The following is a 20123-nucleotide window of genomic DNA, read 5'->3' on the forward strand; positions in this document are numbered from 1 at the left end:
CATTCATAGTGCATAAACATAATCACTGCAGCATATCCAAGAAGCCCTGGCAGATAATGGGTGACCAGGTGCAGCTAAGTCAACTTTGATAACTTTATGAGTTATCCTTTGTACTCCTCTCCTAAAAGTTCCTTTTGAAGCTTTACAGATTTGATTAGGTGCCTGTGTGTATGAATTGGCATTAGCAGCTACAGTGGTACCTCTGGTTAAGAACTTAAATTCGTTCCAGAGGTCCGTTCTTAACCGGAAACTGTTCTTAACCTGAGATACCACTTTAGCTAATGGGGCCTCCTGCCTCCACCATGCCGCCGGCACGCAATTTCTATTGTCATCCTGGGGTAAAGTTCTTAACCCAAAGTACAAAGTTGACAGTGGAATTTGCTGCCAAGCAGTGTGGTGGAGTCTCCTTCTTTGGAGGTCTTTAAGCAGAGGCTTGACGGCCATCTGTCAGGAATGCTTTGATGGTGTTTCCTGCTTGGCAGGGGGATGGACTGGATGGCCCTTGTGGTCTCTTCCAATTCTATGATTCTATGATTCTACTACTTCCAGGTTAGCGGAGTCTGTAACCCAAGGTGTTTGTAACCCGAGGTACCACTGTATTTGGAAAGGGATGTTGGATGCAAAGTTCTGTGAGGAAGAGAAACAGAAGCGGTTGCTATCTCCATCCCTCTTTCTGGCTGGGTTTCTGCATTTACCATTCTTCTGACAGGCAGAAACTCAGTTAAGTGGAGAGAATGTGATTCATTGAACTGAATGTGCTTTGCTAACTTAGATCCATAATTTTTATTGGGTCTGCTCTATGAGTATAACCAGCACTGGAAACAACCCATTGTAATGGATTGCTTTGAAGTCATTTTGGCAACAGGTACAGCCATTTTTAATCCCCACCCCACCCCCATTCCTGCCCCTTATGTTGCCTGACCAAATGTGGCAACCCTACTCTGAAAACCTCTGAATACGGCTGCCAGGAATTGCAGGAAGGGAGAGTTGCATTCCAGTCCTGGTTCATCCCATAGATTCTGTGGGTTTTCCACAATGGGCACCTGGTTGGCCATGGTGAGAAGAGGGTGCTGGACTAGATGGGCCATTGTCCCAATCCATCATGTTCCCATGTTCATCACGTTTGCAGCTATATAAGAGAAGCTTTTGGTCATCCTTTCCGCTGTGGTAAACATCTCTCTGCCTTTTGTCGCATTAGACCAGAGGTGTGAAACATATAAGCCAGAAACCAACTGAGAGGAAAGAATTATCTAGTGAAAATTGATCTGACAGCATGTTCTCCACTTCCGCTGTTGTCTGCTAACACGCATGGTGATCGCTCAGAAAGTTGCTGCTAGGGAACCTCTATTATTCATTATTTTTGAAGGGGTGATAAATATTGTCTCCTTGCTTTCAAGAGTGAAGAATTGGAGGAGTCTCAAACCTTTGCCATGGTTTATTTATCAGTTGCATTTATGTTTCACCATTTCCCCCCACCACCTCCCAGCGATTGGACCAACCAATTGACTTAAACCACTAAACACTGCAAAATGTCACCATCTCATACAGTAACAAACTTGAGCAACTTTTAAATCCGATGTGGCATTCATTTTCAGTATGCATGATTTTAAAATGCAATCTGGAGATTCCCAGTGGGGGAAGCTTTGTTGTTCCTTGCCATGTGGGGCAGAAAGAGTCTCTCTTTAATGCAGGCAGGCAGTGGCTAAGAGCAACCCTTCTAGGCATTTGCAAACCAACAGACAGGACAGGGTGTCTTTTCCAACCAACTACACCAGGGGTGCCAAACATTTTGGGGCACTGGGAGGATTTGAAATTTTGTGGCATCAGCCACCTCCACCAATGGAAAGAAAAGCACGTACTTCAGCCGCCGCCACCACGATGCTCTCAGATGAAAGCTCTGGGCGCCTCTCCTCTGTCTGGAATGGAAGGCGGTAGTCAGGGGGGTCCGATCTCAAATGTGGCAGAGTTGTGGTAAGAGAGTCTGAGCCACTGCAAGCAGGAAGAGCAAACAGTCCCTCGCATACTGTGGCTTTTCAAAAAGGAGATATTTATCAAAACCTATTGCAGAGGCCACAATAGCAATTACTGGTGGGCACCCATGGGCTCCACATTAGCAGTTCATGGTTCTACGCCGACACAACGCTGGTCTGAAACTTTCCTTTCCAGAATGTTTAACAAGATGATGGTGGCAACCTGGAGGCCCAGCCCCACGGCCATGGCAGTCCTCACCCAGGAGAAGCAGCTACATCCATCTACAGGGGGGGGAGGAGGAGGATGGAAGAAGTCTTTCAAAATTGAGAACGGTGGACTTTCAGACCTTTGCCCCCCCCCACCCCAACTGTTATCCATACTCTGTCCCCCAAATGCTGCTTAATTCTGTTAACTTATATTTACTTGTCACAATTTGGCATACTGATGAGGCGGCAGGAAAAAATTAGCTCCCACTGAAACACTGCTGTTTGCCCAAGCATTTAAAATGCTTACTCAGAGTAGATCCATTGAAGTTATCATCCATGACTGATTCGGACTTATTCCTTTCAGTGCGCCTACTCTGTCTAGAACTTTATTGGAGACAACCATTGCTATTTTTACTATTATTGTTGTTTTATCAATCATCTTGTAAACCACTATTTCAATGAAACTTACACCTAAGATAATTAAAAACAGAACAAACACATTATATCAGGCAAGAGCATTCAACTGTACACTTTCCAGTGCCTGGGGAAAACATTTTTCTTTAGATAAGTTTGCCCAGAAAGTTGGTGCAAGTTTTATTGTTATCTTAACTTTTCAAAAGTCTTAAATTATTGTTATTTTTTCTTATTCATAATTTGTTTTATCTTTTTTGTAAACCACTTTGAGAGCTTTTTTCTTACAATCAAACATTAGTTACCTTTTATAAAATAAATTGATGTGTTTTATTTTTCTTATTGCTTTCTAATTTTTATTCATTGCTTTCTAAACCACTGTCTCAAGGAGACTTACACATCAGATGATTAAAAAGCGTTAAAAAACACACAATCAGCAAATGCGTTAAAAACAAGACTAAAGCCCTAACAAATATTGTATTTTTCCATGTGTAAGTCTATATGTTGCAATTATTTATTTCTTAATTTTGGGCTCAAAAAATAGGGGTCGTCTTATACATGGGGACGTCTTATACTGTACATGGAAAAATACAGTAAATGCTAGTAGCAAAGGTTCATTTATTCAACTGGGAAAGTCTTCAGCTCCCAAAATAATGACTTTTATAGCGCTTGCTCCCTCTTCGTTAAACCTCACATTTCTCCTGTTTCACTTCTTCCTTTAGAGTTCATATTTTAGTTTTCACTTTTCAGCACAGCAATAAATTCTTCTCCCACACACACCATTTAAAAAAAATAAAAAGGCTTATTAATATCACTTAGCAATTCAAACCAATTTTGAGAGGCTCCCTCTTTTGGTCTTGGCTTCTAAAAGCTTGCCCCAGTCCCTCCACACACACACACCATTTTCATGTTACCTGTAATTCCCTCCCCTTCCTTTCCTAAGAAAGAGTTTGATGACCATTTGGGGTGCGGAGGGGAGTCATACAATTAGAAATGGGAAGCTGGAATAATGATCCTTACGTAAACAGACCCAGCTAGTTGGAGAGTCAGCTTAGCATCAAAAAGGGAGGCTTAGCTTAGCATAGATTTCATTTTTTTACAGCTAAAAGAATTCAGTTATTTTAAGTGGAAAGAGGCAACCGATAACTTTGAATGTAGCTTTCAGCTTTCAGCTCAGCTTAAAACCAGGTTTAAAAATCTGCTGCTTACGTTCTTGTAAAATTGTGGTTATAAACCAGACAGTGAAGCATGGTCTTCAAAACCTGAAATATATACTGCATATTTTAGGACGCACCCTATTTTTTAATATAATCTTTTTTATTCAGTTTTACACTACACATTTAAATTCAAACATTAGACGTAATCATCAACATTTAGGATTCCCTGAATCTTCAGACTTCCCTCCACCCTTCCATGGTTTCCATTTTCAATCTTTTTCAACTGCATCATATATTTTCCCTATTTTACACAAAATAATCCATTTTTACCTTCATTTTTAGTACATTACAAGCATTACTCAAATCCTGCCAAAGTTTTTAGTTGTTTACTGTGTTCTGTTAAGTACTTTGTAAATTTAGGGCGCACCCTATTCTCCTGATTGCAATCCTCTGTTAGTTTTTTTATCCGAGTAGGTCAGACACCCACCAAAATTAAGGTATCCCGGATATTTCTCCATAGCCCGGCACCCCAAGACATCGTGGCAAACTCGTTTAGTGGGTGGCCTCAAGACCCACCCTTTTAGCTACGCAACTGTATCTTACTGGAAACATTCAGTATACTGTATTGTACAATGTGATTCATTCCCTGTGCCTTACAGGGCTTCTTCTGAGGGCCATGACATTATTCTGAGGGCATTATTGTTTTAGTAGTAGCAGCAGCGTTAACATTGTTTAGATTTCTTATCCATCTTTCACCATGAAGTCCGAGGACACAGCTAAACCTGATTGCAATCAGGAGAATAGGGTGCGCCCTAAATTTACAAAGTACTTAACAGAACACAGTAAACAACTAAAAACTTTGGCAGGATTTGAGTAATGCTTGTAATGTACTAAAAATGAACTTTAAGGTATTCATATTTAGCTGTATTCAGCTAAGTTCTACTCAGAGTATACCCATTGAAATGATGGAGCAAGCTTATTTTCTGCTTCTCCAGAGGGGAAGACTGGAATCAGACTCAAATTACAAGAAAGGAGATTCTAATTAAACATTATGAAGAACTTTCTAATGGTAAGAGCCATTCAGCAGTGGATTAGGCTCCCTTGGTAGGTGGAGGTTTTGAAACAGAGGTTGGAAGACCATCTGTCAGGGGTTTGTTAGCTGTGATTATTGCATTGCAGGGGGTAGGACTAGATAGCTCTTGGTGCCCCTTCCAACTCTGCAATTCTATGTTTCTGTGATAAACAAGAGATACAACCCTTGGGGGTCCCTTCCAACTTCATTAATGTTAGTCATGTCCATTGACTTCAGTGGGTTTACTCTGAGTAGGACCATTCTTGAACGACACCTAGAATCATGATTGTATTTTCATAGAATCATGGAATTGTAGAATTGGGATGCACCCCAAGGGTCAAGTAGTCCAAATAAATCCTGTTGATTAGCTGTTTGCTCCATAAAGTGTCTCTAAGCAACTTGCAGGGGGGAAAATATTAAAGCATAACATAAAGTTCTAAAAGTTTTTTTTTTTTTTAATTACAATAACAATCCAGAGAATAGACCTGTAAAACAGCAACAGGGCCATGCTAGAGTTTGACTGACCTTGAGCTTCATCGTGACAGATGTTGAAAACATCAAGCGAGATGTTCTTCTGATCAACTGGATTGCTGACCAGGCAGGTGAAAGTGGAATCTGAGGTGTTTGGCCGCCATGACAGGTGAAGATCCTTGTCGTCGTTGGTGAGGCGATACCAGTCTAAAGCTTCTGAGGTCCTGAGTGGGTTTCTGTTTTCCCAGGAAAAATGCAAATCTGACTTTCCAGGCGCCCGACAATGCAGCGTCATGTTACATCGATTGGCAGTGCTGGAAATGACCTGGTGATTTATTTGTGGTGGCGGCACCGGCTCTGTTGGATAAAAACGATAGATGTTTGCGCTCTGTGGCACACAAAAAGATTGATAGCCATCCTAACTCCTCACTTGGTTGTGAGATAGGCAAAGAAGATAGAGTCCCTTACCATGGACCATGAGGCGGAAGGAGTATTCCACAATCGCTGAGGAAGCAAACCTCACACGGACGTCCATCACTCCAGAGTCCGCCACTGTCAGGTCTTTCATCTTCAGCGTGGTCTCATCAACCATTTCTACCCATGGTCCAAAACTGTCGTTTGCATGTGGTCTCCTCAGCTTCCCCTCGGCGAACTCGGCAACCAGGAGTGGCTGAACCCCAGTGGGGGTGAATTTCCATTCAACCTCGTCCACTCTTTTCAGGGGGGGTATATTTAGGCGAAACAAGACTGACCCACCGAGAATCCTGTGCAGCTGGTTGGGGGGATCTTGCGCAGGAAAATGAGCAGCACCTGAAGCCAATAAGAAATGAAAGCAAACCACATTCATTCAGTGCTTTACCAGCTGCACTGGCTCCCGGTGGAGTACAGGGTCAGGTTTAAGGTGCTGGTTTTGACCTTTAAAGCCTTATGCGGCTTAGGACCCTCGTACCTACGGGACCGCCTCTCCCGGTATGCCCCGCAGAGGACATTAGGGTCCACAAATAATAACATACTGGAGATCCCGAGTCACAAGGTGGTTAGACTGGCCTCGACCAGGACCAGGGCCTTTTCAGTACTAGCCCCGACCTGGTGGAACGCTCTCTCTCAGGAGACTAGGGCCCAGCGGGAGTTGTCATCTTTTCGTAGGGCCTGCAAGACGGAGCTGTTCCGCTTGGTCTTTGGACTGACTCAGTCTGACCCCAGTGTTACCCTCCCCTAAGGCTTTATCCTACAGATATTTAAATGAGATTCCACTTGTAGATTCCTAATTTTAAAATTGAATTTTAACATTGTATTTAATCTGCATTTTAATTGAATTGTTTCTTTTATGCTTGCTTTGATATTCTTGTTGTTAGCCGCCCTGAGCCCGGTCTTGACTGGGAAGGGTGGGGTATAAATAAAATTTATTATTATTTATTATTACTACTACAATAGTAATAATAATTAATAGTGACAGTAATTACTAGTAATAATTACTACTAGTAGTAATAATTAATAGTGATAATGGATGCCAGCAGTAATTAATAATAGTAATAATAACTATAGGGAGAGAAAACGTATGTCCCCACTGTAATAACAATGATCATTTTATTATTTATAATTATTATTTATTATTTATATGCTGCCCATCTGACTGGATAGCCTGAGCCACTCTGGGCGGCTCCCAACAAAATATTTCACAAGAAAACATCAAACATTAAAAGCTATAGATACTATAGACTGTTTTTTGTTTTGTTTTCAATGATGCAGCTTTAAATATTGATGTGCTGTTTTTACTATCTGAGTTTTAATAAACCCTTTTGTCCATTGTTTTAATTCTATTAGAGTTTAATTGCTTTTTAATTATTCTCTTTTATATGCCTTTAGCTTTTTCCATCTTATCTGTGACCTTTTGATTTGCGTAAACCCTGCAGTTTTGCTTCCCTACAATGGAAAGCGAAAATCCTTCTCTTAAAGTCTGAAAATCTGAAGATGTCAAAACCTTCTTGGAACTTACGGCTGCTCGCTTTCCTTGGAACAACAGAATGATTCCCATTTCACAAAGTTGCTGCTGCTGTTGTTGGGGGTGGGGGTGGGGGGTCCTTGAATTTCAGGAGAATGGCTGCCAGCTAGGCAGGTGAAGCTACCATAATTTCCTTGGTCTCAGTGGTGTACATGCTTTCCCTCCTCCCCATTTTAACTTCACAACTACCCTCTGAGGTAGGCTAGGCTGAAAGATGGTGACTGGCTCCAATGTCACAACCAGGGAGCTTCATGGCCAAGTGGGGATCCGAACCCTGGTCTCTCCCAGGCTCCAGTCCAACAATCTAACCACCCCTGGCTCTTTCCATCGGGATGCACCACTCCACTAAGGACTTGCGCTGGAGATGAGGAGCACCCTTGACTGTTTTGGGTCCTGAGAACATCAGAAGAGTCTTTCAGCAGCAGCTGGATAAAGCCCAAGGGGGCCCATCTAGCCCAGTCAATAACAGTCAACCAGATGACCCAAAGGAAATCTGCAAGCAAGCAGGACCTGAGTGCAACAAAGAGGATTCCCTCCCCACTTGGGATCCAGAAACCAGCCTCTGTCAGGGGAGGTAGGTCTTGCTAGGCACTGGGCTGGCCATGGGATTCCTGTCTCCCTTTTCTCCACTGCTCACCTGGGAACTGGAGAATGGCGAGCAGAAGCATGAGCTGGGTGCTGTGGGTTTCCATCCTTGCCTCTGCCTCCGTTCTCTGCTACGGTACCTTCCTCCCGCAGTGCTGAAATGGGTTCTTGTGTGAGGTCTTCCTTCTCTGCACAAGTCTTCAGCCCCTCCTGTGTTGCCTTCAGGCCTCCCAACCAACCACAAGTTTCCTCTTCAGCCCCCGAGCTTGACACTTAAGTCTCACTTCCCTGCCAGAAGCAGCAATTGGGTGAGGCCCTCTCACCCCAGTCTGAGAAGTGTTGGCCCTGGGTTTCCTGGTAGCAGATCAAAGAAGATAAAAGCTGACGTGATGGCTGCACATCCCAGCAGAAGGGATGACAGCAGGTGAACCAAAACTCAGCTTTTCTCCAAAACTCACACTTCTGAGAATTTTTGCATGGCCAATAGGGGTGTGTGTGTGTGTGTGTGTGTGTGTGTGTGTGTGTGTTTATTAGGGGAATGGGTGCAGAAAAATGCATATACCCAGGGAATCAATACTGTATACCAAAGCACATGCTCTTCAGGGAAATTTGCTTGCAAAAAAGGGGGGAATTAGGCAAAATGGAACCAAGCTTTTGTGGGATAAATGTACACTGAAATGAGCCAGTATGGTGTAGTGGTTAGAGTGTTGGACTGGGACCTGGGAGATAAGGGTTTGAATCCCACTCGGCCATGATGCTCACTGGGGCCAGTCACTACCCCTCAGTCTGACCTACCTCACAGGGTTGTTGTAGAGATTAAAGGAGCTGGGAGAGAACCATGTACACCACCTTGAGCTCCTTGGAGAGAAAGGTGCAGTGAGGAAGATTGGAAACTGAGAGAGCTCAAAACTGGCAGATTGCTCCATCAGAAGGGCCCTGTGTGTTGATCACTTTCTTAGAAATGTTTTTTGCTGCTGCTCTAAGGTTTTGGTTACTTTCATGAAAGTATTTTTCTGACCAGTCGTGTATTTTAAGAGTGTGTGTGTGTGTCCCTTGTATTTACCAAAAAATGTAATAACCCTCCTCCTGTTTGCAGGAACAGGTCTTGACAAAGACAATGGAAATATCTTTTGAGATAAGTTCGTTATTCAGGAACTAGAGAAATGTGGATGTGGTCTTCCAAAAATGAAGGCCAGGTCCTCTTCACTTCAAACTCATCTTACAAAACAACAATGCACTAGAAGGAGCAAACAATGGTTCTCAGGATTACGGGTTACCTTATTCGCTCACTAAAGAAGCCCCTTTCCCCCTCTCTCCATAAAAGTTAGAAGAATCAAAGGTTTGTTCATTTGTTGCACTTGCATCTCAAGGAGCCCTTCAAGGGTCTACACACACACACCCATTTTATCTTCACAACCCTGTGAGGTGGCCCAAGGTCACTCAGTAAGTTTCAGGACTGTGTGGGGATTTGAACCTGGGACTCCCAGTAGGTCTGGGAGATGTACTGATACATTGTCCAGAACAAGTTTGAGGGCCAGAGCGTGATGATGATGACCCGATTTTTGACCAAGGCAGTATACTGCAGGTGGGGTTTACTGGCACCTTAACCGCCTTCTCTGGCTGAGCGGGTGGGCTGCCTTATTCCTCCCCAGGCTGGGCACTGGCAGCAGCGAGGGCAGCAGCATCTTCACCACAATGCCTCGTGATGGTTGAGCCAGTGCTCCTTCCTTTTCCCTCCGCATGCCAGGCAGTGGCGGTGGCAAGAGCGGTGGCAGTTTCAACCCAGTGCCTTGCGGTTTTCAATGTGGGCCGGGACTCCTCATTTGTGTGAACAGTGCCATGCCTGTCCGACTTCGCAATCCCCTCTCCCTCTGTGTTCCCCAGGTGTGGGGCCAATACTAGGGCTGGGTGATGTATCTTGGCTGCTTCTCCCCATCCTATTTCCTCCTTCCTCCTTATTTCAGACATTGTGATGTATCCCTCACTATAAAGGTAAAGGTAAAGGGACCCCTGACCATTAGGTCTAGTCGTGACAGACTCTGGGGTTGCGGCACTCATCTCGCTTTATTGGCCAAGGGAGCCGGCGTGCAGCTTCCAGATCATGTGGCCAGCATGACTAAGCCGCTTCTGGCGAACCAGAGCAGCGCACGGAAACGCCATTTACCTTCCCACTGTAGCAGTACCTATTTATCTACTTGCACTTTGACATGCTTTCGAACTGCTAGGTTGGCAGGAGCTGGGACCGAGCAACGGGAGCTCACCCCTTCACAGGGATTCGAACCGCCGACCTTCTGATCAGCAAGCCCTAGGCTCTGTGGTTTAACCCACAGCCCTCACTATATTGTGATGTTTACCTGGCGATATGGCAGGATGTTGAAAACCTAATATCACCCAGCCCTATCTCCCATGTCCTAGTCTGACACTCTAACCACTACACCACACTGGCTCTCTACAGGTATACGTTTCAGTATACTTAAACCTCAGATTTTCAATGGTTAGTTAGCTCACAGCTGCAATGGGACTCCCTCTTGGCTCCTCAAGCGTCTCATGGACCAACCCAACACTTTGCTGGACCAAGGAATGGGTGAGAGACTGTTACCTTGCTGGCACAGGAATCTGAAGTAGGAAGCTTAACTCTCAGAAGTTAAGCTTAACTCTTAGCGTTCCTCTTCCTCCAAGATTTGGTATATACCTTCCCATCCCTAGTGGTTACTATGGCACATGGCTGCAATCACTTTCTCTAAGACTTCTGGGTACTTAGGGATCCTTAACTGTTTGGAATTAAGCTGTGTGGATGTTAATGGTAACGCCTGTTACCTCGCTGTCTGAAGCAGCACTCGTAAACTCCCCCTCTTTCATTTCCGTGTAGTAAACAACTCTTTTTGTAGAAAAGCTCTTTATTGGGTGTATGGATTAAAAGCATGCACACATTTTAAATGAACACACACCCTGATTCCACACAAAAGCTTCCATTCCCTTTAAACATGTTATGGTGAGTTCCTATACTGTACATGCCAGACATGCATGTGGGTTCAAACATACGTACAGCTTGTAACAAATTCCTATCCAGTTCTTAGATTTCCCTTATTGGCTGTTAGGTTGGCGTCTGATCTACTGACTTCTGCTCTTGCATTGCTTGCTTGTATTAAGAGCATGCAAAGAGCCCTACAAGTGGATCAGGCTAAAGGGGGCCTGATAACTCTCCCCACTTCTGCTCCCCATTATTATTCAGTGGCCTGGTGCCTCTGAAACGGGAGCCATTATGCAGCCATCATGACTTGATGGAATTGTCTTCAGAGAAGCTGCTGCATTCTCACCATAACTGCACTACCCATTTCATCATGCTGGTCTTCCCTCTCACCCATTGGGATCATGCTCTACATGGTTGTCTTTTGCAGAGAGCCCCCATGTGGAGGTATCAGTTGACACAAGTCATTCATCATTATAACACAGGAAGTGCTTTGTTGGATGTTACAGGGGGAATTTCCCAGCTCTCTTGGATTGTCAAACAAAGACTCCAGCCAAGATTAGAGAAGCAAAACAGCAGCCAGTAGGCCTGATCTTTATTATTGCAACAAGACTTCAAACTACTACGTTGAAGAAGCAGAAAGAAGCCCTGAACAAAGGAAGGCTCCCCTTTTTATAAGTTTCCCAAATTACCCATAACACCCTTACTAAAGCATCATACATTTGTCATAACTATGTCATCATCATCATCATCATTTATTTATTTATACCTTGCCCATCTGGCTGGGTTTCTCCAGCCACTCTGGGCGGCTTGCAGCTTCCAACAAAATATTAAAATACAATAGTCTATTGAACATTAAAAGCTTCCCTAAACAGGGCTGCCTTCAGATGACTTCTAAAAGTCTGGTACAGTGGTACCTTGGGTTACGAACGCGATCCGTTCCGGATCGCAGTTCGTAACCCGAAAAGTTTGTAACCCGAAAAGGGCATTTTGCGCATGCGCAAAGCGCCATTTCCGCTATTTTTGTGCTTTGCGCATGCGCAAATGTGCGCGGCGCTTCTGCACACGCACACGCACCGAAAATACTTCCGGGTTTGCGCAGTTCGTAACCCGGGTTGTTCGTAACCCGAAGTGTTCGCAACCCAAGGTACGACTGTAGTTGTGTTTCTCTTTGACATCTGATGGGAGGGCATTCCACAGGGTGGGTGCCACTACCGAGAAGGCCCTCTGCCTGGTTCCCTGTAACTTTGCTTCTCTCAGCGAGGGAACCGCCAGAAGGACCTCAGCGCTGAATCTCAATCTAGCCCTCGGCTCAGGGAGGGATCTTCTGGCAGAAACCTGACCTCCCCCTTGCAATCTTTAGGTGAAACAAAGGTAAGCATTGACATTTTCTTGTTTTCCCAGCCAAGTTAAGCCGAGACCCCAATCCACTAAGGTTGGGTTTGGGATTGTTCTTGGAATGACTACCTGTCTGGCACTCAGGTGCCAGGATGCCAGCAATTATCACCCAGGCAGTGGAGCCAATTATGGCTGCCCCTACCCACGTCCCAAGCTCCTCCCCTGCTAGCGATTTTCCTTCTGAGTAGAACAATGTTGGAATGGCGCAAATCCATCACTGGACTGATTTTATATGAATTTCTAAAGTTTTCCCATTGAGCCAGTACATAGAGACATTTATCAGTGAATAATGTGCAGCGGAGGCTCTTAGTCTTTGCCTTGTAGTGTGAGGAAGGAAGGGGTTTTTTGGGGGGGGGTCTCTCACCTCCCCTTCCAATTTCCCAGTAACATGGATTAGCCTAAAGCTTCACTTAGTCCAGCATCCTGTTCTCACAGTGGCCAACCAAATGCCCCACTGTGAACCCCGAGAGCAGGACGTGAGCGCAACAGCAACACTCTCCTCACTTGTAGCTTCCAACAACTTGTATTATTCAGAAAGCGACCTTGTGCAAAAATGCCATAATGCACCCAGTCTCCCAAAGGAATGTTTCCCCCCGGAATGTCTCCTCTTGGGGGGGGGGGGAGTGAGGGTTGATGCAGCTCAGTCATTGTCAGAGAGAGAGAGAGAGGCGTTCTCTATTCTCGTCAACCTGCAGAGACAGGCAGAAAGAGAAATGTAAGAGGCTTCATAATGCAGGGCCAACCACACGCTAAGAAAACAGATCCTGAAGATTTGAGGCTGCAGAGCAAACCAGGAATAAATCAAATCCTGTACACTACCAGATCGACAGGCATCTTGCTTCCACTTTGGGCTCATCCACACTTCTGCTTGTGCATAAGAACATAGTAGCATAAGAAGAGCCCAGCTGCTGGATCAGGCCAAAGGGGGCCCACCTAATCCAGCATCTTGCGGTACCCCCTTACTTCAAAGCGCTGGGGTTTCCTCAGCTGAAGAATCCCCTGTCCTGATGGCGTCGTGACCAACTGGAAGTCTGATCCTGCAGCTTTTTCTTACAGAGGCCCATGAGATGCCTGTGGGAAACCAGCAAGCAGGAATTGAGCACAAGAGCAACTCTCCCCTCCAGCTGTTTCCTGCAGCTGACATTCAGAAGCATCGCTGGCCCCAACGGCAGAAATGTGCTATTCCATAAGATTAACAAGCACGGATCTCTCAGGATAGCCAGGGAAAGAAGAATGCATAATTGGCCAACCCAACTCCAGTTGACATGTACTAGAGAGTAACAAAAGATGCTTCCTACCTTTGGGGTCTGACGTTTTGTTGATTTTCCTATACAGGAAGACCCCCAAGAACACAAGCAAGATGATTGATATGACTGGAATTGAGATTTGGTGATGCTGAAAAGGCCAGAGGATAAACCAGAATGCCCTCTTGCCTGAAAAAAGCAATAATTGTCTTTTCAGGGTGATTGTAACAATCTTATTAGATTCCCTCGGCTTGAAATCCCTCACTCTAAAAACTTAGTGACACACCGGGTCGTCCACCTTCAGCCTATACCGTGTTACTCAAGGACACAAACTATTGACGCCACTCTTGAGGGAAGTTTTGTCTTTTAAAGAGCTTCCACCTATACTGCTTTCGATACTCTGCTGGAAATAAGAAAGACGGTTTCTCCTTGGCACATAAAAGATGAAAGTTTATTAACTCAAATTCATAATGGTTGCTTTAAAGATTCAAGCTTCGTTACTGTCATAAGTTATTGCTGTCAAACACGTAACATGGAACTTGCTTATTCCTTATCTAAACCCTACACTACCCTGACCCTGCAACCACCCACGCTCCCACTCCCTTGTACTCTCCAACCGACAAAACGGCTCCTCCCTCCTTTTAAGCTCCAAGCAGACCCGCCTCCATTAGAATGTCCAGTCAATCAGGCAGGATGTGGGTTTAACCCTTGCAAAGCCAGGCTAAAAGAAAAAGGGAAATTTCAAAACTATGTCAATTTGTTACAGCCCTCTCCCCACCCACCCCGGACCACCCTCCCCAAACTTCTGAGGATGGCAGGACTACCAAGAAGGCCCCCCTCTGCCAATCTCAACACCTGAAAGAGTCTGTAAGGGAGGAGGTGGTCTTTCATCTAGGCAGGTGAAAGTGAACGGGATTGAATTTCTCCCACATCCTTACAGTAAGTTTGAGATGCTGAAACAAGTACGTACCATAGACAGTGAGGCCAAACGTGTGTGTTTCAGTCACTCCTGTGGAAAATGTCACATGAGCCTTGTAGACCCCACTGTCCTTCACCACCAAGTTGCTTATCTTCAGCATGGAGCCATCAACTGTTTCCAGACGCTGCCCAAAATTGTCACTCATATTCCACCGCACCCATTTCCCATCGCTGAATCGTCCGAGGTCGTTTGCCTCACCTTTTCGAGGGTGGAATATCCATTTAACTATGGACACGGTATTGGCTGAGGTTATATGTACAGGAAGCAAGGCAGATTCTCCCAAGATCTTGTTCAGCAGAATCGTAGGAGTCTTTGGTACCTGACTGCTTACAAGGCCTAGGTGTTTTTCAGGAAGGGAAAAATAAGTAAGAGGAGAAAGTGAGAAAGTGAAGGGGGGAGTTCCAAATATTGATGCTTCTTTTATATCAGATAGAGCAGCATATCATGATATTGTTGCATGTTTTCAAGATGGTCTGAATATTAGCATTAGTGCTGTTCTTAAACCGAGGTACCACTGTATATGGATTTAGAAATGATTTTGTTACATGTTATTTGTTTGTTTGAATCAAATAAAAATTATTTCAAAAAAACAAAGAATGCAATAGAGGTTTCAATTGCTAAATTAGTTGGACAAGTTTCTTTGTAAGAGAATGACCTAAGCTACCATGTCTGCAGAGATGGGGCACCTCTGGTTCTCTGTCTCCTTCCCCTGGTGCCTGTGAACTGTCTGCTACCCTCTTGACGTCCCCCAATGTCCTGAGCTGCTAATGGAGTTTCATCTTTGTTTTGGAGCTTCCTTGGGATCTCTCCTGCTAACCCTATTCTTCATTGGAGTCCTCCGCTCTTTGGACCCCACGTCATCTGTGGCAGGGATGACAACCAATTAAGAAAGCAAGACATGTACGGTACGTCTACTAGAATACACACGATGGGAAGATGAGAGGAGGACTCCCTTACTGAGCGCCCGAGGGTCCCCGTCCTGCCGCTCACCACCTGGACTAGGGCGGGGCTGGCAGGCTCCACAAAGGACTGCTGCCGCTGCTGCTGGGCAGAGGGCTCTGTTTTTGTTTTTAAATTGCTGTTGTTGTTTTTTTACCTATGTCATTTTAAACTGTGATATTAATGCTGTATTCTTAGTTTTAGATTTAGATTTATGTGGAAATTGTTTTCCATTTGGTTGTGTATTTTTTGATGTGGTTTATTTATTGTTTATGACTTTTGCAATTTTGTAAATCTTGTAAATACAAGTAAAATGAAGAAGAAGAAGAAGAAGAAGAAGAAGAAGAAGAAGAAGAAGAAGAAGAAGAAGAAGAAGAAGAAGAAGAAGAAGAAGAAGAAGAAGAAGAAGAAGAAGAAGAAGAAGAAGAAGAAGAAGAAGAAGAAGCTGGCTCCTTAAGTGTCCCCATCAGCATTGCCAAAGAGTGGGCCAGGTTGCGAGAGCTACAACTAAGTGATGGGGACCTCCAAACTAATGGTCAGCCATCCAACCTCTGTTTCAAAACCTTCAAGGAAGGAGAGTCCACCACCTTCTGAGGCTCTTACCATCAGAAAGTTCTCCCTAATGTTTAATTCGAATCTCCTTTCTTGTCATTTGAATCTGTTGGTTGAATCTACCCTCCAGAGTAAGCTTTCTCCATTTTCCATTCCATATTGTTCCCTTTTGTGGAATGCTAGTGGTTTATTTATTCCGGAGCTGCCGCAAGTTACATCAAAGCACTGGAAGTGAAAGACAGAAATCTTTGCATAAGTCTTTCTGATTTGTTTGCACATGTTTAAAATTTATGGGCAGAAGCGCCTTCCTGTTAACTGAGCTAGCACTTTCTCTGAGCTGCCTCATTCAGCTGTAAGACAGCCATCCCCACTTCCTCTTTCATGGCAAACCTCACTCCCCAAACCCTCTTCAACAACCTTGACCCCCTTCAACAAGCTAACAAATCTACCGTAGCAAGAGTTGCAGAACTTACCAGGGAAGGAGCAGATGATAAAAGTGCCCAAGAGAAGACAGACCACGGAGATTTTCCCGGCACATTTTGCAGCCATGACTCTGCATATGCTGCAAAGCTCAGGGCTGTGTTTAAACAAGTCATGAAAGTGACGGTAAATCCCACCAAAGATGGGAGAAAGTCACAAAGTCACCAAGAAAGCAGGCAAAGTGAAAGCAGGGCTCAAATTGGTCATCTGGGATCAGCTGATTAGTCAATAAAAGTGAGTCAGTTTCCTTGCTGAACTTCTAGGAGTCTGCCTAACTCATAGATCTAAGCAGAGAAGAGTCCTTAGGAGCCATTGGTGTACAGGTATATATATAGCTCAAGAGAGGGGAGTTGAGCAGTTTGTTTGCAACCTGAAACCTGCATTCAGTCTTAACTGCTCTTTTGGAAACTGCCACCATTCAGTTGGCAGAGCATTTGCTGGAGAGCTACTGTCAGTCAATGAGGGCAATACTGAGCTAAGCAGACCAATCGCCTAAGAATCATAGAATCATAGAGTTGTAAGAGACCACAAGGGCCATCCAGTCCAACCCCCTGCCAAGCAGGAAACACCATCAAAGCATTCTTGACATATGCCTGTCAAGCCTCTGCTTAAAGACCTCCAAAAGAAGAGACTCCACCACACTCCTTGGTAGCAAATTCCACTGCTGAACAGCTCTTACTGTCAGGAAGTTCTTCCTAATGTTTAGGTGGAATCTTCTTTCTTGTAGTTTGAATCCATTGCTCCGTGTCCGCTTCTCTGGAGCAGCAGAAAACAACCTTTCTCCCTCCTCTATATGGCATCATTTTATATATTTCAACATGGCTATCATATCACCCCTTAACCTTCTCTTCTCCAGGCTAAACATACCCAGCTCCCTAAGTCGTTCCTCATAAGGCATTGTTTCCAGGCCTTTGACCATTTTGGTTGCCCTCCTCTGGACACTTTCCAGCTTGTCAGTATCCTTCTTGAACTGTGGTGCCCAGAACTGGACACAGTACTCCAGGTGAGGTCTGACCAGAGCAGAATACAGTGGTACTATTACTTCCCTTGATCTAGATGCTATAGTCCTATTGATGCAGCCCAGAATTGCATTGGCTTTTTGAGCTGCTGCATCACACTGCTGACTCATGTCAAGTTTGTGGTCTACCAAGACTCCTAGATCCTTTTCACATGTACTGCTCTCAAGCCAGGTGTCTCCCATCCTGTATTTGTGCCTTTCATTTTTTTTGCCCAAGTGTAGTACTTTACATTTCTCCTTGTTAAAATTCATCTTGTTTGATTTGGCCCAGTTGTCTAATCTGTTAAGGTCATTTTGAAGTGTGATCCTGTCCTCTGGGGTATTAGCCACCCCTCCCAATTTGGTGTCATCTGCAAACTTGCTCAGGATGCCCTCAAGCCTATCATCCAAGTCATTGATAAAGATGTTGAATAAGACTGGGCCCAAGACAGAACCCTGTGGCACCCTACTAGTCACTTCTCCCCAGGATGAGGAGGAGCCATTGATGAGCACCCTTTGGGTTCGGTCAGCCAGCCAGTTTCAAATCCACTGAATGGTTACAAATCGACTCCTCCTCCTCCTTGATTTTCCTCTTCTTTCTTGACCTTCTTCTTGAGTTTTTCCTTCTCTGTATTTGTCTTGGGGGGGGGGAAGCACTGGTCCTACCCATATTACACTTACAGCCTTTTCCTAATTTCTGCACTGAGTGCAGCAATAGTTGTAGCTCAGTTTAAAACAACAACAGCACTGGGTTAGATGCTCAGGGGCTCTCTCCTCCTAAGTTACCATCTTACACTTCTCAAAGCTTAATCATATTTACTTACTTATTGCCCTTATATCCCACCTGTTCTCTAGAGGAGCTCAAGGTAGCATAGATGGTTCTTGCCCTCCTCATTTAAACCCCACAACAACCCTGTGAGGTAGGTTAGGCTGAGAGGCAGTGGCTGGCCCCCAAGATCATGACCTCCAGGGAGGGGGAGTGTTGAATCCAGGCCATTCTATTTGGGGAAATGACTTTGCAAAGTTAGGTGTGTCCGAGGGGCTGGCTCTGCCCACCAACCTCCTGCCATTCCCACTACTTTAACCTCTTTTCCCACTTCATGCAACTACTCAGCTCATAGGCAGCAAGGATTCCTGCCGAACCTCCTCAACCGGCAGGGAGTTCCAGAGTAGGGCCTGCCACCCACAAGGCCCTGTGCCAAGCAAAGCCCTGCCGGAAGACCCCCCAGATGTGTCCCATCAGATGATCCCAGTGATCAAGGTGGAGCACAAGGGATCAGCCCAGCTGCTCTGGGTTCAGTGATCAAGGTGCACAAAGCTCAGAAAGACTGGACCTTGGGGAGTCAGCTGTAGTCCTTCCTTCCCAGTCCCAGAACCGAACTTACCCTTCCAGAGGACGTGGAGTGACCACCAGCAGGGAATGTTTGCGTGAAACAAGGGTGGTTACCCTTCTGCATCTTGATCTGGTTAACATCACCACTTCCTGTTTTCTTTTATTTTCTTTTATTTTCCCTGTGCAAAGGTTATTTTGCAATGCTTCCTGATTCAAGGAACAGTGCTGTGGGGCAGAGGAAACTCTGTGTGGGGGGGTGGGGTGGGTGTGGGTGTGGGGGGGGTGTGCCTCTGCACACCACAAGGCAAATATAAGAGCCTCAGCTGCAGATTACCAAATGTAGCAATTCACTGATAAATGTATTGTCATAAGAGAAACCATGATCAGAGAGGGGAATCAAAGAATGCTCTTGCCTATATCTGTACATTTGCTTCCTATTTTGTATTCGTATGCTACCAAAGAATGTTGTTTCCCGAGAAAGAATTGTGCTTTTGACTTCAAGAACAACCCAAAAGTTGTTGAGCTTTTTTTCAAGAACAACCTTTTTTTCAAGAAACCCTGCCTTTCCAGAAATTCCCCCCCGGACATCAATTCCGCCTTTGGAATCCAGGTAATGTCCAGGGAAATGTCTGGTGATGTCCAGACATTATGGCAGCCCTACTCAACTATCGATCCAAACAAGAAAGGATTTTATGATGCTCCCAAACCTTCCTGCATATTGTTGGCCTAGCAGAATTTTATCTAGCAGAAGGGGACCCCTGTTGCATACTTCCTCTACAAATCCTGAATTCTTCCTCTTTCTCTCTCAACTGATTGTCCTATAAAACACACTTGCTTCAGAAACAAGTTCTGTTGTTGGACGACGATGGCCACCTAGTGGCAACAGAAACATACAATGTGAATATCATGAGTCTTTAAATGGGGGTAGGAGAGATGAGAGTGGGGCTTAAGACAACAGCAGGGGCAGCAAAGGGTCTGCACAATAGGGGGTGGGGGATCCAAAATTGGGCAGAAGGTGAAAAGGGTGTTTAGTAGTTGCAATGTGTAGGAAGAGGCGACTATGGGGTAACTTGTGTGCAGTGCTGTTGTGATTGTGAGCTGCTTTGAGCTTGACGTTTGTTATTGGAAAAGCGGAATGCAAATATTAGCTCTGTCTCTCTAGTGTGTTGTGTAACATGCTGCCCTCTGAACAAAATAAAAAAAATCCTTCCAGTAGCACCTTAGAGGCTAACTAAGTTCGTCATTGGTATGAGCTTTCTTGTGCATGCTCACTTCTTCAGATACACTGAAACAGAAGTCACCAGACCCTTATATATAGTGAGAGGGTGGGGAGGGGTATTACTCAGAAGGAGGGTGGG

General features: G+C 44.9%; 1 protein-coding gene across 5 annotated transcripts; it reads right to left on the reverse strand.

The window, feature by feature from the left end:
* Positions 1–1325: 1325 nt before the first annotated feature.
* LOC118076214 (SLAM family member 8) lies at positions 1326–18938 on the reverse strand. Of its 5 annotated transcripts, none has more exons than XM_035098842.2 (6): positions 18818–18938; positions 16007–16180; positions 14456–14800; positions 5757–6098; positions 5343–5645; positions 1326–2252 (listed from the first exon to the last, which is right to left on the reverse strand). In XM_035098842.2, exons 3-6 carry the CDS (start codon positions 14607–14609, stop codon positions 2119–2121), a joined length of 933 nt encoding a protein of 310 aa, XP_034954733.1. In that variant the 5' UTR covers positions 14610–14800; positions 16007–16180; positions 18818–18938; the 3' UTR covers positions 1326–2118. The 5 variants fall into 5 exon arrangements, 4 of the variants coding, with proteins under 4 accessions (XP_034954733.1, XP_034954732.1, XP_034954731.1 ...); XM_035098841.2 differs by lacking the exon at positions 18818–18938 and adding an exon at positions 16429–17142; XM_035098840.2 differs by lacking the exon at positions 16007–16180.
* Between the last annotated feature and the right edge of the window lie 1185 nt (positions 18939–20123).

Source organism: Zootoca vivipara, chromosome 17 (assembly GCF_963506605.1).
Source record: "Zootoca vivipara chromosome 17, rZooViv1.1, whole genome shotgun sequence".
Lineage (NCBI taxonomy): Eukaryota > Metazoa > Chordata > Lepidosauria > Squamata > Lacertidae > Zootoca > Zootoca vivipara.

Bases quoted from the DNA above. Each gene is read 5' to 3' on its own strand.
- LOC118076214 (XM_035098839.2), bottom strand. From the start codon at position 16,504: ATGGCTGCAAAATGTGCCGGGAAAATCTCCGTGGTCTGTCTTCTCTTG. The intron at 14,801-16,428 runs GTAAGTTCTGCA...AAAAACACCTAG, and splicing joins TATCATCTGCTCCTTCCCTG to GCCTTGTAAGCAGTCAGGTA. The intron at 2,253-5,342 runs GTCAGTCAAACT...CCCCCCCTGTAG, and splicing joins CTGTCACGATGAAGCTCAAG to ATGGATGTAGCTGCTTCTCC.